This window comes from Rana temporaria, chromosome 3 (genome assembly GCF_905171775.1).
Source record: "Rana temporaria chromosome 3, aRanTem1.1, whole genome shotgun sequence".
In the NCBI taxonomy this organism is placed as follows: Eukaryota; Metazoa; Chordata; class Amphibia; order Anura; family Ranidae; genus Rana; species Rana temporaria.
This window is the reverse complement of record NC_053491.1, coordinates 43,818,726-43,831,354: the sequence shown is the minus strand read 5'-3', so window position 1 is coordinate 43,831,354 and position 12,629 is coordinate 43,818,726. Positions and strand designations below refer to the sequence as shown.

At 46.6% G+C, this 12,629-nt stretch overlaps 2 protein-coding genes across 2 annotated transcripts in view; one reads left to right on the top strand and one right to left on the bottom strand.

Annotated features, from left to right (window-relative positions):
* VPS33B (VPS33B late endosome and lysosome associated) overlaps window positions 1-1,506 on the bottom strand; it is a 56,673-nt gene extending 55,167 nt beyond the window's left edge. The window contains exon 1 of the mRNA XM_040342470.1: window positions 1,402-1,506. The gene's annotated coding sequence lies outside the window, so the exon portion shown is untranslated. The remainder of the gene's footprint in view (window positions 1-1,401) is intronic.
* A 63-nt stretch (window positions 1,507-1,569) lies between these two features.
* On the top strand, window positions 1,570-12,246 carry NGRN (neugrin, neurite outgrowth associated). The gene is made up of 3 exons (XM_040342473.1): window positions 1,570-1,861; window positions 5,617-5,727; window positions 11,573-12,246. The coding sequence occupies exons 1-3, from the start codon at window positions 1,671-1,673 to the stop codon at window positions 12,198-12,200; spliced, it is 930 nt and encodes a 309-aa protein (XP_040198407.1). The 5' UTR covers window positions 1,570-1,670; the 3' UTR covers window positions 12,201-12,246.
* The last annotated feature ends 383 nt before the right edge of the window (window positions 12,247-12,629 follow it).

The window sequence follows — 12,629 nt, the reverse complement described above, 5'->3', positions numbered from 1 at the left end:
GAGGGTAAGCCATGGGGCAGTATGTGCAGGAGAGGAGTGCGGAGGGTATGCCATGGGGCAGTATGTGCAGGAGAGGAGTGCGGAGGGTATGCCATGGGGCAGTATGTGCAGGAGAGGAGTGGGGAGGGTATGCCATGGGGCAGTATGTGCAGGAGAGGAGTGCAGGGGGTATGCCATGGGGCAGTATGTGCAGGAGAGGAGTGCGGAGGGTAAGCTGTGGGGCAGTATGTGCAGGAGATGAGTACAGAGGGTATGCCATGGGGCAGTATGTGAAGGAGAGGAGCGCTTTGATCTCAGGTAAGTGCCCTATAATGAGCTAGTACAGTGTTTCTCAACTCCAGTCCTCGGGGCGCACCAACAGGTCTTGTTTTCAGGCTTTCCATTATTGTGCACAGGTGATTTTATCAGTTTCACTGCCTTAGTAATTACCACAGCAGTTTGATCTGAGGGAAATCCTGAAAACATGACCTGTTGGTGCGCCCCGAGGACTGGAGTTGAGAAACACTGAGCTAGTATGCTATGCATACTAGCTCATTATTAGGGTGACCAGACATCCCCAGTTTCAGGGGACAGTCCCCTGATTGAGGACACTGTCCCTGGACCAAGTCTGTCCCTGGTTTTGTCCCCAGATTGGATTTAATAGGGGGCAGGGGCAATTTCAAAGACAATCAGTGCAGAATTAAATAAAAAAAGAAATTAGAATTATACAACCCCACTCCGCCGTGCCTACTAGCATAGGGGGGTTGCGTTTTTCCCCATTATCTGTGCCCCTTTCTGATGATCATGTGCTGGTCGGAGCGGAGGGAATATTTCTTCAGCTTCGCTCGCATGTTATTCATCCTTGGCTCAAATCCTGGCCAGCCACCTGCCTATCTCCTTGCCTTCCCTGGCAGAGTGATCTTCCTCCGCTCCCCATCCAGTAGTAGCCGGGGCCCAGAGAGTAAGACTTGAGAGGTGGGCGGCGACGGGCAGAGAGTCGCTGATTGTTGCCATTACTATTAAAGAAAAAATATGTCCCCGGATTTCATTTTAAAAATCTGGTCACCTTACATTATGCCTTTCTCTTGCAGGGTTTTTTTTTTTTTTTTCAGGAAAAAAAAAAAAAGACATTTATGTTATAGAAGGGATGACCTGATTGGATACAAATGTAATGCATTGTTTGGGTTTGTCCTCCTATGACACAGTTCTGTTAGAGCTGAAGGAGATTGTACAACCACACGGTGTGATGTCTGACCAGCTTTAGGGGATATATTGTGAACTGAGAAGGGAGAGGTGTTCTGGCAGAGATGAAATGACAGCTGTCACTCTGCACTTCCGGTCAGTCCTGTGTCCTCCCCAATAAACCAGAAGAGGAACCTCATCCCTCTCCTATACAAAGCAGCCAGCAGCCCCTCCACTCACCTAGCACAGCTCTGACCACCTCGATCACTCAGGAATCCCCCATGCAGAATCTGCAATAACTTCCCTAGGAACCAAAGTGAGATGGTGCAGGGGAAGGAGAAACGAAGAGGACTACTTCCGGGTTGGTCAGTAGAAAGATTCAGTCTCCATAGGAATCCCAAGGGGGCGTAACAGATGTCAAAGAAAAGCCAATCAGCACTCTGTTACTGTACAGGAACAGCGCCCACAACTCCACACTGCAGCGTGTGTGTGTCAGGCACAGGCCAGGCATGAGCAATCGATATCCAGTGATGGCGGCTTCGATTTTATGGTCGCTGAGGAGGCTTCAGCTTTTTAGCGGCTCCCATCCGGCTGTGCTGGGTTGTCGTGGCCTGCGGAGCCGTCCTCCGTTCAGTCCGGTGCCTTTGGATGAGGAGGAGCTGGAGGAGAGTGAATGGAATGAGGAGCAGGAAGTCACGAGGTAGGAGGAGTGCATATCCGGTGTCACCTGTATGACTGGCTCTCACAGGGGTGTCACCAGTACAGGAAGTGAGAGGTTATGTCCTCACTGGGGACACATTTTACTTGTGGGTGTTACACGGAGCACATCCCTGTGCTGAGGACATGAACACCAAACATTATAAAATCACACAAAGGCTTTGGCTTTAACCCTTTCACCGTCAGCAGTTTTGTGTGATTTGTTTTTGCACGTGCTAACTTTTTTTTGCTAGAAAATTACTCAGAACTCCCTTAAAAAAAAGTGTGTGTGTGTGTATGTATGTATGTATGTATGTATGTATGTATGTATATAAAAAAAAAATCTGAGGCCTTGGAGAAGAAAATGGCGGTCATTGCATTTTTTTTTTATGTCGCACGGTATTTGCACAGTGATTTTTTTCACAAAACACAATATATTACTTTTTTTTCCCTAAAAATAAATAAATAAAAGTTGATATTATGCCGAGTAAATAGATACCTAACATGTTATGCTTTAAAATTGCGCACTTATGCAATGGTGCCAAACTGCATTACTTAACCACTTGCCGCCCGCCAATGACATATTGATGTCTGCAAAGTGGTTGTAGAATCCTGACTGGACGTCATATGACGTCCTCAGGATTTTGAGCCACTGTGCGCCCCCGGGGGCGCGCATCGCGGCGATCATTGTTGCGGGGTGTCAATCTGACACCCCGCAACACCGATCAAGGTAAAAAGTCTCTCACGGAGGCTCTTTACCACGTGATCAGCCGTGTCCAATCACGGCTGATCACGATGTAAACAGCAAAAGCCGGTAATCGGTTCTTCCTCACTCGCGTCTGTCAGACGCGAGGAGAGCCGATCAGCTGCTCCTGTGACAGGGGATGCCCACTAGACCACCAGGGATGCAAAAAAAAAAAAAAAGGTATGCCACCAGGGATGAGAAGGACACAAAAAATGGATGCCAATCAGTGCCGCAATGGATGCCAATTAGTGCCCACAATGGGCATCACTGATTGGCAGGCATTGTTTGGCACTGATTGGCATCCATTAGTACAACACATACGATAGTGCCACCTATCCGTGCCACCTATCCGTGCCGCCTATCAGTGCCCATCCGTGCAACCCATCAGTGCTGCATATTAGTGCCCATCAATGCCACCACATCAGTGCCACCTCATTGGTGCCCATCAGTGCCGCCTTATCAGTGCCCATCAGTGAAGGAGAAAACATACTTATTTACAATGTTTTATAACGGAAACAAAAAATACGTTTTTTGTTTTTTTTTTTTCAAAATTTTCGGTCATTTTTTTAATTTTTTTTGCAGAAAATAAATATCCCAGAGGTGATCAAATACCACCAAAAGAAAGCTCTATTTGTGGGTACAAAATGATAAAAATTTAGTTTGGGTACAGTGTAGCACGACCGCGCAATTGTCATTCAAAGTGCAACAGCGCTGAAAGCTAAAAAATTGGTCTGGGCGGGAGGGTGTATAAATGCCGGTATGGAAGGGGTTAAAAATGCTTTTCTAATTTTCTACGGGTTACCAGTTTAAAGTTACAGAGGAGATCTGGTGCTAGAAATATTGCTCTCTGATGTTCACGGCAATACATCATATGTGTGGTTTGAACACCATCTACATATGTAAGCGTGACGTATGCGTTCACCATTGCACGCAAGCAAAAAAAAACGACAACCTTTTTAACACTGATCAGTTTTATTCCAATCAGAAGGAATGTAAACATTCCTTGTATTAGAAATAAGCAGTCGCAGGTCCTCCTTTCTATGGAGAGATTTGAGTCAATAAGATCCCCACCATCTCTCCTCTACAATGTAAGACAGGGGTTGACAAATTTGCTTGGAATCTAGGAGCCAGCTAAAAAAGTTAGGAGCCAGAAAACGCACCCCGTCCCGACGAGCTTGCGCACAGAAGCGAACGCATACATGAGCAGCGCCCGCATATGTAAACGGTATTCAAACCACACGTGAGGTATCGCCGCGATCGTTAGAGCGAGAGCAATAATTCTAGCCCTAGACCTCCTCTGTAACTCAAAACATGCAACATGTAGAATTTTTTTAAACGTCGCCTATGGAGATTTTAAAGGGTAAAAGTTTGTCAGCATTCCACGAGCGGGCGCAATTTTGAAGCGTGACATGTTGGGTATGAATTTACTCGGCGTAACATTATCTTTCGTAATATTAAAAAAAAATGGGGATAACTTTACTGTTGTCTTATTTTTTTATTAAAAAGTGTAATTTTTTCCCCAAAAAGTGCGCTTGTAAGACCGCTGCGCAACTACGGCGTAACAGAAAGTATTGCAACGGTCACCATTTTATTCTCTAGGGCAGGGGTGGGCAACCTCGGCCCTTCAGCAGTGGTGAAACTACAAGTCCCATGAGACATTGCAAGACCCTGGCAATCACAGACATTACTCCTGAAGGCAGAGGCATGATGGGATTTGTAGTTTCGCCACAGCTGGAATGTCAAGGTTGCCCACCCCTGCTCTAGGGTGTTAGAATAAAAAATATATAATGTTTGGGGTTCTAATTAGAGGGAAGAAGATGGCAGTGAAAATAGTGTAAAATGACATTAGAATTGCTGTTTAACTTGTAATGCTTAACTTGTAATACCAACGGCCACCACCAGATGGCGCCAGCTCACAACTGGTGGTAATAACTTGTAATACCAATGGCTCACCACCAGATGGCGCCAGCTCACAAAAAAAAAATATATTTTTTTTTTGCCCACCTTCCAAGCCAAGTCGCCAGGACACTATTTCTAGTCGCCATGGCGACCTGGCACCCGGGATTTGTCGATCCCTGGTTATAGCATATTGCTGCAGCCATAACTCCGGTATTCCGCCTCCTACTGAGGATGTCTTTTGACTATGGCCTGGTAAGGATATGGTTAAAAAAAATAAAGAATTTGGGGCCCAAAGATTAGTCAAAACCCCCCAAACATGATATATATTCTGAAGGTAGAGACCTCGGAGAATAAAAGCAGTTGTTCCAAGTTTTTTGTATGCCACACGATAGTAGTGTCATTGCTAGTAGTAGTTGGGGGCAGTTGACATTGAAGGGTGTTTTTTACCTGTAGAGAATGCATTAAGATTTTTAGTATTCAAGCTGAATTTCAGGTATGGGTTTTATTGCGGTTACATTGGTCCAGCTTGGGTTCCTGTAGGTATGTATATTTCATAGCTGTGGGAGACGATATCTCTGTAGTGATTGCTGCTATCTTCTGGGTCCCAACTGCCCTTCTGCATAGTAACCACTGGGGGGCGCCCATACAGCATGGGTGGCACACAGAATGACTTGTTCTCTGATTATACAAGGTCAAGAGATGTGGTGGTGATGTCACCATCTCACCCTCGCCCAATTGTAGAAAGCGAGGAACTCGGTCTGGTTACTAATGCAGCTGATCGGCATGGGACAGTGATAATCTCTGTAGTAACAGCAACTACTACAGCGATTTCCAGTTTCCACAGGGATCCCACCAGTATTGTGTGTCCTTGCATATCTGACCAATGTAAACCAATTCACACCTGGAATTCAGCTGTATTGGCTTTTCTTGCAGAGATTGCTCAAGTTTTATTTTTCTGCCACACCTTTTTGTATTGGAAAAATATAGTGACATAATCACAATATATTGCCCTGTCAGTATACAATATTACTGTGGATCGTACATTAAGTAAAATCAAGGTATTATTAATAGATCCATTTATTTATTTTTATTTCGATTTTTATTTTTTTACCTAGAATACTGAAGAGACGTGGGGAAGCAATCCGGTTCAAACATATAAAGAAGCAGATGGAACCCCCGGGGTCTCCTGAAAGGCGGCTGACCTGGAATGCAATGGAGCAGATCAGGTAATAATAATAAAAATAATAATCATAGAAAAAAAAAACCTAAACCGGCACTGCATACAGTTAAAAAAACGTATAGAATCTGCTTTACCCTTTAAGAGGTGATTGGACAAGTAAGCAGCAGCACATTGACGAGGTTCTACCCATTACCTCTATGGAGAACATGTGACCCTTTCCTCAGGATAAAGCACGGGGTGATTAAGTACCGGTAGCTGAGAAGCTGATCAGTAGGCACCAGTGCTGCCACAAGAGGACAGGGAGAATGAACTCTTTGCATACCTTGTGTAAGGTTTGGTCAGAGTGACTTGGAGCTTACATATGGCTTCTTCTCATCCCTGTAGGCAAACGGTGCAGCTAGGAAGTGAAGGGATGGTAAATATAAGCAGCTTGAGGAAAGTGCAGTTAAAGTGGAATGAAAGCGTTACCACAGGGGTGTCCAAACTTTTTTCAAAGAGGGCCAGATTTGATGAAGTGAACATGCGTGAGGGCCGACCATTTTGCCCGACATTCTTTAAACCATTAAAACTCGGTCTAAGTGTGTTTGTTCGAGCAACTAATACACGGCCCAACAAGAATGCTCTTGCCTTTGTGGCTGTGTGTGGTGAAGAGATGAGCTTGGGCGTGTTATTTGGATATACCGTATATATTGGCATATAACACACACCTTCACTTTAAGAGTGAAGTTTCAGGAAAAAAACTACAATTTTTAAATAACTTTGAAGCAAAATAAGTGTCAGTGCCCATCAATGCAGCCTAATCGGTGCCCATCTGCAGCCTCGCTATTGACATGGGTGCAGCCTCGCTATTGACATGGGTGCAGCCTCGCTATTGACATGGGTGCAGCCTCGCTATTGACATGGGTGCAGCCTCGCTATTGACATGGGTGCAGCCTCGCCATTGACATGGGTGCAGCCTCGCCATTGACATGGGTGCAGCCTCGCCATTGACATGGGTGCAGCCTCGCCATTGACATGGGTGCAGCCTCGCCATTGACATGGGTGCAGCCTCGCCATTGACATGGGTGCAGCCTCGCCATTGACATGGGTGCAGCCTCGCCATTGACATGGGTGCAGCCTCGCCATTGACATGGGTGCAGCCTCGCCATTGACATGGGTGCAGCCTCGCCATTGACATGGGTGCAGCCTCGCCATTGACATGGGTGCAGCCTCGCCATTGACATGGGTGCAGCCCCGCCATTGACATGGGTGCAGCCTCGCCATTGACATGGGTGCAGCCTCGCCATTGACATGGGTGCAGCCTCGCCATTGACATGGGTGCAGCCTCGCCATTGACATGGGTGCAGCCTCGCCATTGACATGGGTGCAGCCTCGCCATTGACATGGGTGCAGCCTCGCCATTGACATGGGTGCAGCCTCGCCATTGACATGGGTGCAGCCTCGCCATTGACATGGGTGCAGCCTCGCCATTGACATGGGTGCAGCCTCGCCATTGACATGGGTGCAGCCTCGCCATTGACATGGGTGCAGCCTCGCCATTGACATGGGTGCAGCCTCGCCATTGACATGGGTGCAGCCTCGCCATTGACATGGGTGCAGCCTCGCCATTGACATGGGTGCAGCCTCGCCATTGACATGGGTGCAGCCTCGCCATTGACATGGGTGCAGCCTCGCCATTGACATGGGTGCAGCCTCGCCATTGACATGGGTGCAGCCTCGCCATTGACATGGGTGCAGCCTCGCCATTGACATCGGTGCAGCCTCGCCATTGACATCGGTGCAGCCTCGCTATTGACATCGGTGCAGCCTGATTGATGCCTATCTGCACCCTCGGAAGGGGATAGGCAGGGTGGTGGGACGACCGCCGACAGATTATATATAGAAGAATCTCCTGTTTACATGGTGGCCTCTTTAATACAAAGTCCCGCCTCCTATGATGGACAGAACAGTCATCCAATGGCAGCCAAGGAGACAGGACTTCCGAATTACAGCCGCCGACGAGTAAACAGGAGATTCTCCTGTATGTAATCTGATGGCGCTCGTCCGACCCCTCTGAGGCAGCACTGATAAATACAGTATATATCTTTTGTGGCCCTGGGGGCCACAAAAGATATGTATATCCAAATTACCAAGGGGGCCACGTTACGGCCCGCGGGCCGGACTTTGGACATGCCTGCGTTGCCAGAAAAAACTGAGCAGACTGGCTGGTCTCTTCTGAAATAAAAGAAACAAAATAAAACAAAATAAACCCTATCTCCCAGCTTTAAGACCCCTTTCACACTGAGGGCGTTTTGCAGGCGCTATAGCATTAAAAATAGCACCTGCAATCTGCCCTCAACCGGCTGCTCTATTCACTGCAGTGAAAGCCCGAGGGCGTAAATAGTTACCTCGCCTGCAGCTACACCATCAAAAGCTGCTTTAATGATGAGGAATCTTCTACTGAAGTCTCCTTTTAAAAAAAAAAAAAAAAACTGACATCTCAGGGATTGTCGATCTTTTGATCCCCCCCCCCCCCTCCTCTTGCCTGCTAGTGTCCTGTAGTAACATAGGGGTCACAGCAGGAGATGTAACCTTTTTTGCAGATGCATTTATTACTCCAGCTGTTGGGTATAGTATTTGAACCTCCAGCATTTTTAGCTTGACACATTGAGCACAATAAAATAAACATTCCCCAATAATTATTTGTTAAAATTCTCACCCAACACTTGCAGTTTCAAAGCTGCTCTTCTCTCTTAACGCTGCTTTGCTGAACTTCCAGGCTTCACAGGAAAGAATTAGGGATGGACAGTGCAGTCTCTAGCTAGTCTGTTAGGTTGAATAAGGGAGGAGCAAAGGAGTACCTTGCTATTGAGCTGTGTGTTTCTATTGATGCACATAGCGTAGGGTGGCACAACTATTGTCCCTACATGCAAAGGTGACTCTATAGGATGCTGCAAGAGAATAGTCACCAAACAGGAAAACTGGGGCAGCAGTCATGGCATCAGCTTAAAGTGGAGGTCCACCCAAAAAAAAAAAAAAAAAAAAAAAAAAATTGCACCAAAAAATTTAATTTTTTTTCTATTTACTTACCAGAAATTGCGGTTGCTATGCAGATCTTCCTAATCTGCCTCTTCCCAGTCAGCAGCAGGTCTTCTTCCTCATCCTCCTCGCATTGTCTTCTGGGAACTGTGTGTATCCTAGAGAGCAGCCGCCCATTCACAAAGCGCCGCGAGACTCGCGCATGCGCAGTAGGAAATGGGCAGTGAAGCTGCAAGGCTCCACTGCCTGTTTCCCTTAGTGAGGATGGCGGTGCCGGGACCTGCCGCGATCGAGGGATCAGCTTCTGGGGGGCCGACATCGCGGGCGCCTAGGACAGGTAAGTGTCCTTATTAAAAGTCAGCAGCTACAGTGTTTGTAGCTGCTGACTTTAAAAAAAATAAAATCGCGGGTAGAACCCCCCCCCTTTAAACTGGAACACAGGCCAATGATTAACCCCTTTGCGCTGGCTCCTGCTAACCCTTAAAGGGGTTTGGCATTCTGGGTGGTGGGGCTTGTGACTGCCGTGATTGGCTGTTACAGCACTCACATGATCAAAAAAAACTTTTCGTGAGCTGCTGGGCCCGGCCCCCCAGAGCCAGCATGTTTGTGTGCGCTTGGCGCCTAGAGGTTAAAAGATTCTAATACAAAACCTTGCAAAGCTATTTACAAATGAAATAAAGGATTTTATTTTTCAATTTTGCACTTTTTAAAATACAACACTAAAGGAAAAAAATCGATATTAACGGTGATTAAAATAAAAGCAGTGCTTTCAGCTAGCGGCCGAAATAAAGCATTAATAGCGCCCGCAAATGGCTGTAGCACTTTGCAGGCGGTTCGGCAGCGGTGGCCATTGATTTTTAATGGCAGGGGCGGTGGAGGAGCGGTGTATACAGCGCTCCCGCACCACCCAAAATACTTTTTCTAACGTCCTGCAAGCGCACCGCTCCAGTGTGAAAGCACTTGGGCTTTCACACTGGGGCTGCAGGGGAGGCGTTTTTCAGACGCTTTACAGGCGCTATTTTTTTTTGAGGCTCTTCTAAACTGCCAGTAAAACGCTGAGCGCTTTTCAAGAGCTTTCCATTCATTTCAATAGAGAGGGGCAATTTTTTTCACCACCCTGCCAGCGCACTGCCCCAGTGTGAAAGCATTCATCGGTTTTAATGGAAATAGGTTTTCGCAAGCTTTTCAGGAGCTTTTTTTTTTTTGCGTAAAAAGCACCTCGGTGTGAAAGAGGTCTAAAGCATAAAATAATGATTGAACGGAAGCTGGGAATAACTTGTTAAATTTTATTAAAATTAATTCCCCCGCCCTTTTTCTTTTTTTCTTCTTTTTTTTTTTTTTTTTTTAGGGGTTTTTAACTGATGGCAGCCAGAATTACCAGCAGGGGCAGAACACCGCAGTGGGACAGACATGCTGCACCCGTTCTATGTACTATTATGACTTTTTTTTTTTTTTTTTTTTAAGTTGACAAACATACTATATATTGATGTATGTACACGGCAACCCCCCCGGCTTCAATTTCCAAGCCCAGAATTGCAGGCGGGGGATTTGGCAGAGGGACAGACTTACTACCCCTGTTCTGTATACTATGATAATGTGTTTTGGTTTTGTTTTTCTTAACGCCTCGTACACACGATCCAATGTTCTGGCCATAATTGTCTGACGGACGTGGTTGTGTCGGATAATCCGACTGTGTGTATGCTCCATCAGACAATTATTGGCTGAATTAACGACAACAAAAGTTGGCTGTTCATGCTCACCAACTGTTGGGCAATAACTCTGTTACGTCAGATTATCCGATCGTGTGTACGCAAGTCCGTCCAACTAAAATCCAAAGTACAATCACGCATGATCGCAAACCAATGCTTAAAGCGGAGGTTTACCCTAAAAACATGTATATACCATTACATTCAGCATACTTCTGACATGTACAGTATGCTGTTTTTTTTTTGCTGTACATACCGTATTATTGTTCTTTTCCACCCGGTTTCCAGGTTCTCACTCCTGCGGGAGTAGGCGTTCCTATGCAGCGGCGCAGTGTCACCTGGGACTTAGCCTAGATCAGGGATATGCAATTAGCGGACCTCCAGCTGTTGCAGAACTACAAGTCCCATGAGGCATAGCAAGACTGACAGCCACAAGCATGACACCCAGAGGCAGAGGCATGATGGGACTTGTAGTTTTGCAACAGCTGGAAGTCCGCTAATTGCATATCTCTGGCCTAGATTGACGTCTTGAGAAAAACTTTTCCCCGGCGGTTTAAGGCGCGTCACGAGTTCCGAAAATAGCCGAACTGCGAGTCGGCTCTATACAGCGCCTGTGCAGTCAGCTCTACACGGCTCCTAGTCGGTGCGCAGGCGCTGTATAGAGCCGACTCCCAGTTCGGCTATTTTCGGAAACTCGTGATGTGCCTTATCCGCCGGGGGAAAGTTTTTATCAAGCACGTCGATCATCTAGAATAAGTCCCAGGTGACATTGCGCCGCTGCATAGGAACGCCTACTCCCGCGGGAGTGAGCACCCGGAAGCCGAGTGGAAAAGAACAATAATACGGTATGTACAGCGAAAAAACAAACGGCATACTGTACATGTCGGAAGTATGCTGAATGTGATGGTATATACATGTTTTTAGGGTAAACCTCCGCTTAACATCAGACAACAATAGCAGAAGTTGCCCAAAGGGTGGCGATAAAGAGCTGAAAAGCGATGTGGTTTGGTGAATGTTGGCTGAAAATGTTGTGCCGTCTGTATTTAGAAAATGTTCACGGCCAACGCCCTTCGGACCAAAAGTCGGGTGGAAGTCCGATCGCGTGTATGAGGATTTACGTATGTCGCACATCCAATGTCCTTAACTGAATACTTTTTTTATATACAGATATTTGAACCAGGAGTTCCCTGAAGAGTGGACTTTACAGCGACTCGCTACCGGATTTAATGTTAGTACTGATGTCATCGGGAGAGTATTGAAGTCGAAATTTGTCCCATCAGAAGCTCGGAAGATGAAGCAGGACTCTTCTGTTTCCAGACACCTTGGACAAATCCCCTCGAGGACAAAGCAGGACCAGCTTAAGTTGTCTTCTAAACATCCAACACAACCTGTCTTAGGAGATGGGAAGAGTGACCGGCAACTGCTAGTCAGCCACTCGCCACCACTTCTTCCTTCTCCCAAAACGTCAGACGTCTCTCATGTAGCTGTGCGGGGGGAAGGTGCTCAGAGACACCGAGATCATTCCCTAATACCTCAAATCCCCCTTCACAAGGTCCGGGAGGCTCCACCTTCTCCAGCTCTGACTAGTGCAAATCCAAGTGTACCGGAAGAACCGGTGTCCGGTGTGGATGTGGAAGAAGACTTGGAGACACTGGATGAGACGTGGGATGGGGAGGTAATAAGTGATCATGAACTAGAAGAATTATCAAAGAGTGGACTTGAAAATAAAATCAAAGTTGTACAAAAAGGAAGTGAATATTGTGATAGCGATGGCAATTTTCTATACAGAATCTGAATATAAACAATGTACATTTCAATAAATAATTAGCTTTTTACTAAAATGTCATTTTATTTTCTTACAGCATAATCCTAATTAAAGCGGGAGTTCACCCATTTGTAAAAAAAAAAAATTTCTCCCCTTAGCTTCCTGCTCGTTCGGTCTAGGGGAATCGGCTATTTGTATTAAAATATGAGCATTACTTACCCGTTTTCGAGATGCATCTTCTTCCGTCGCTTCCGGGTATGGGTCTTCGGGAGCGGGCGTTCCTTCTTGATTGACAGCCTTCCGAGAGGCTTCCGACGGTCGCATCCATCGCGTCACTCGTAGCCGAAAGAAGCCGAACGTCGGTGCGGCTCTATACTGCGCCTGCGCACCGACGTTCGACTTCTTTCGGAAAATCGTGACGCGATGGATGCGACCGTCGGAAGCCTCTGGGAAGCCTGT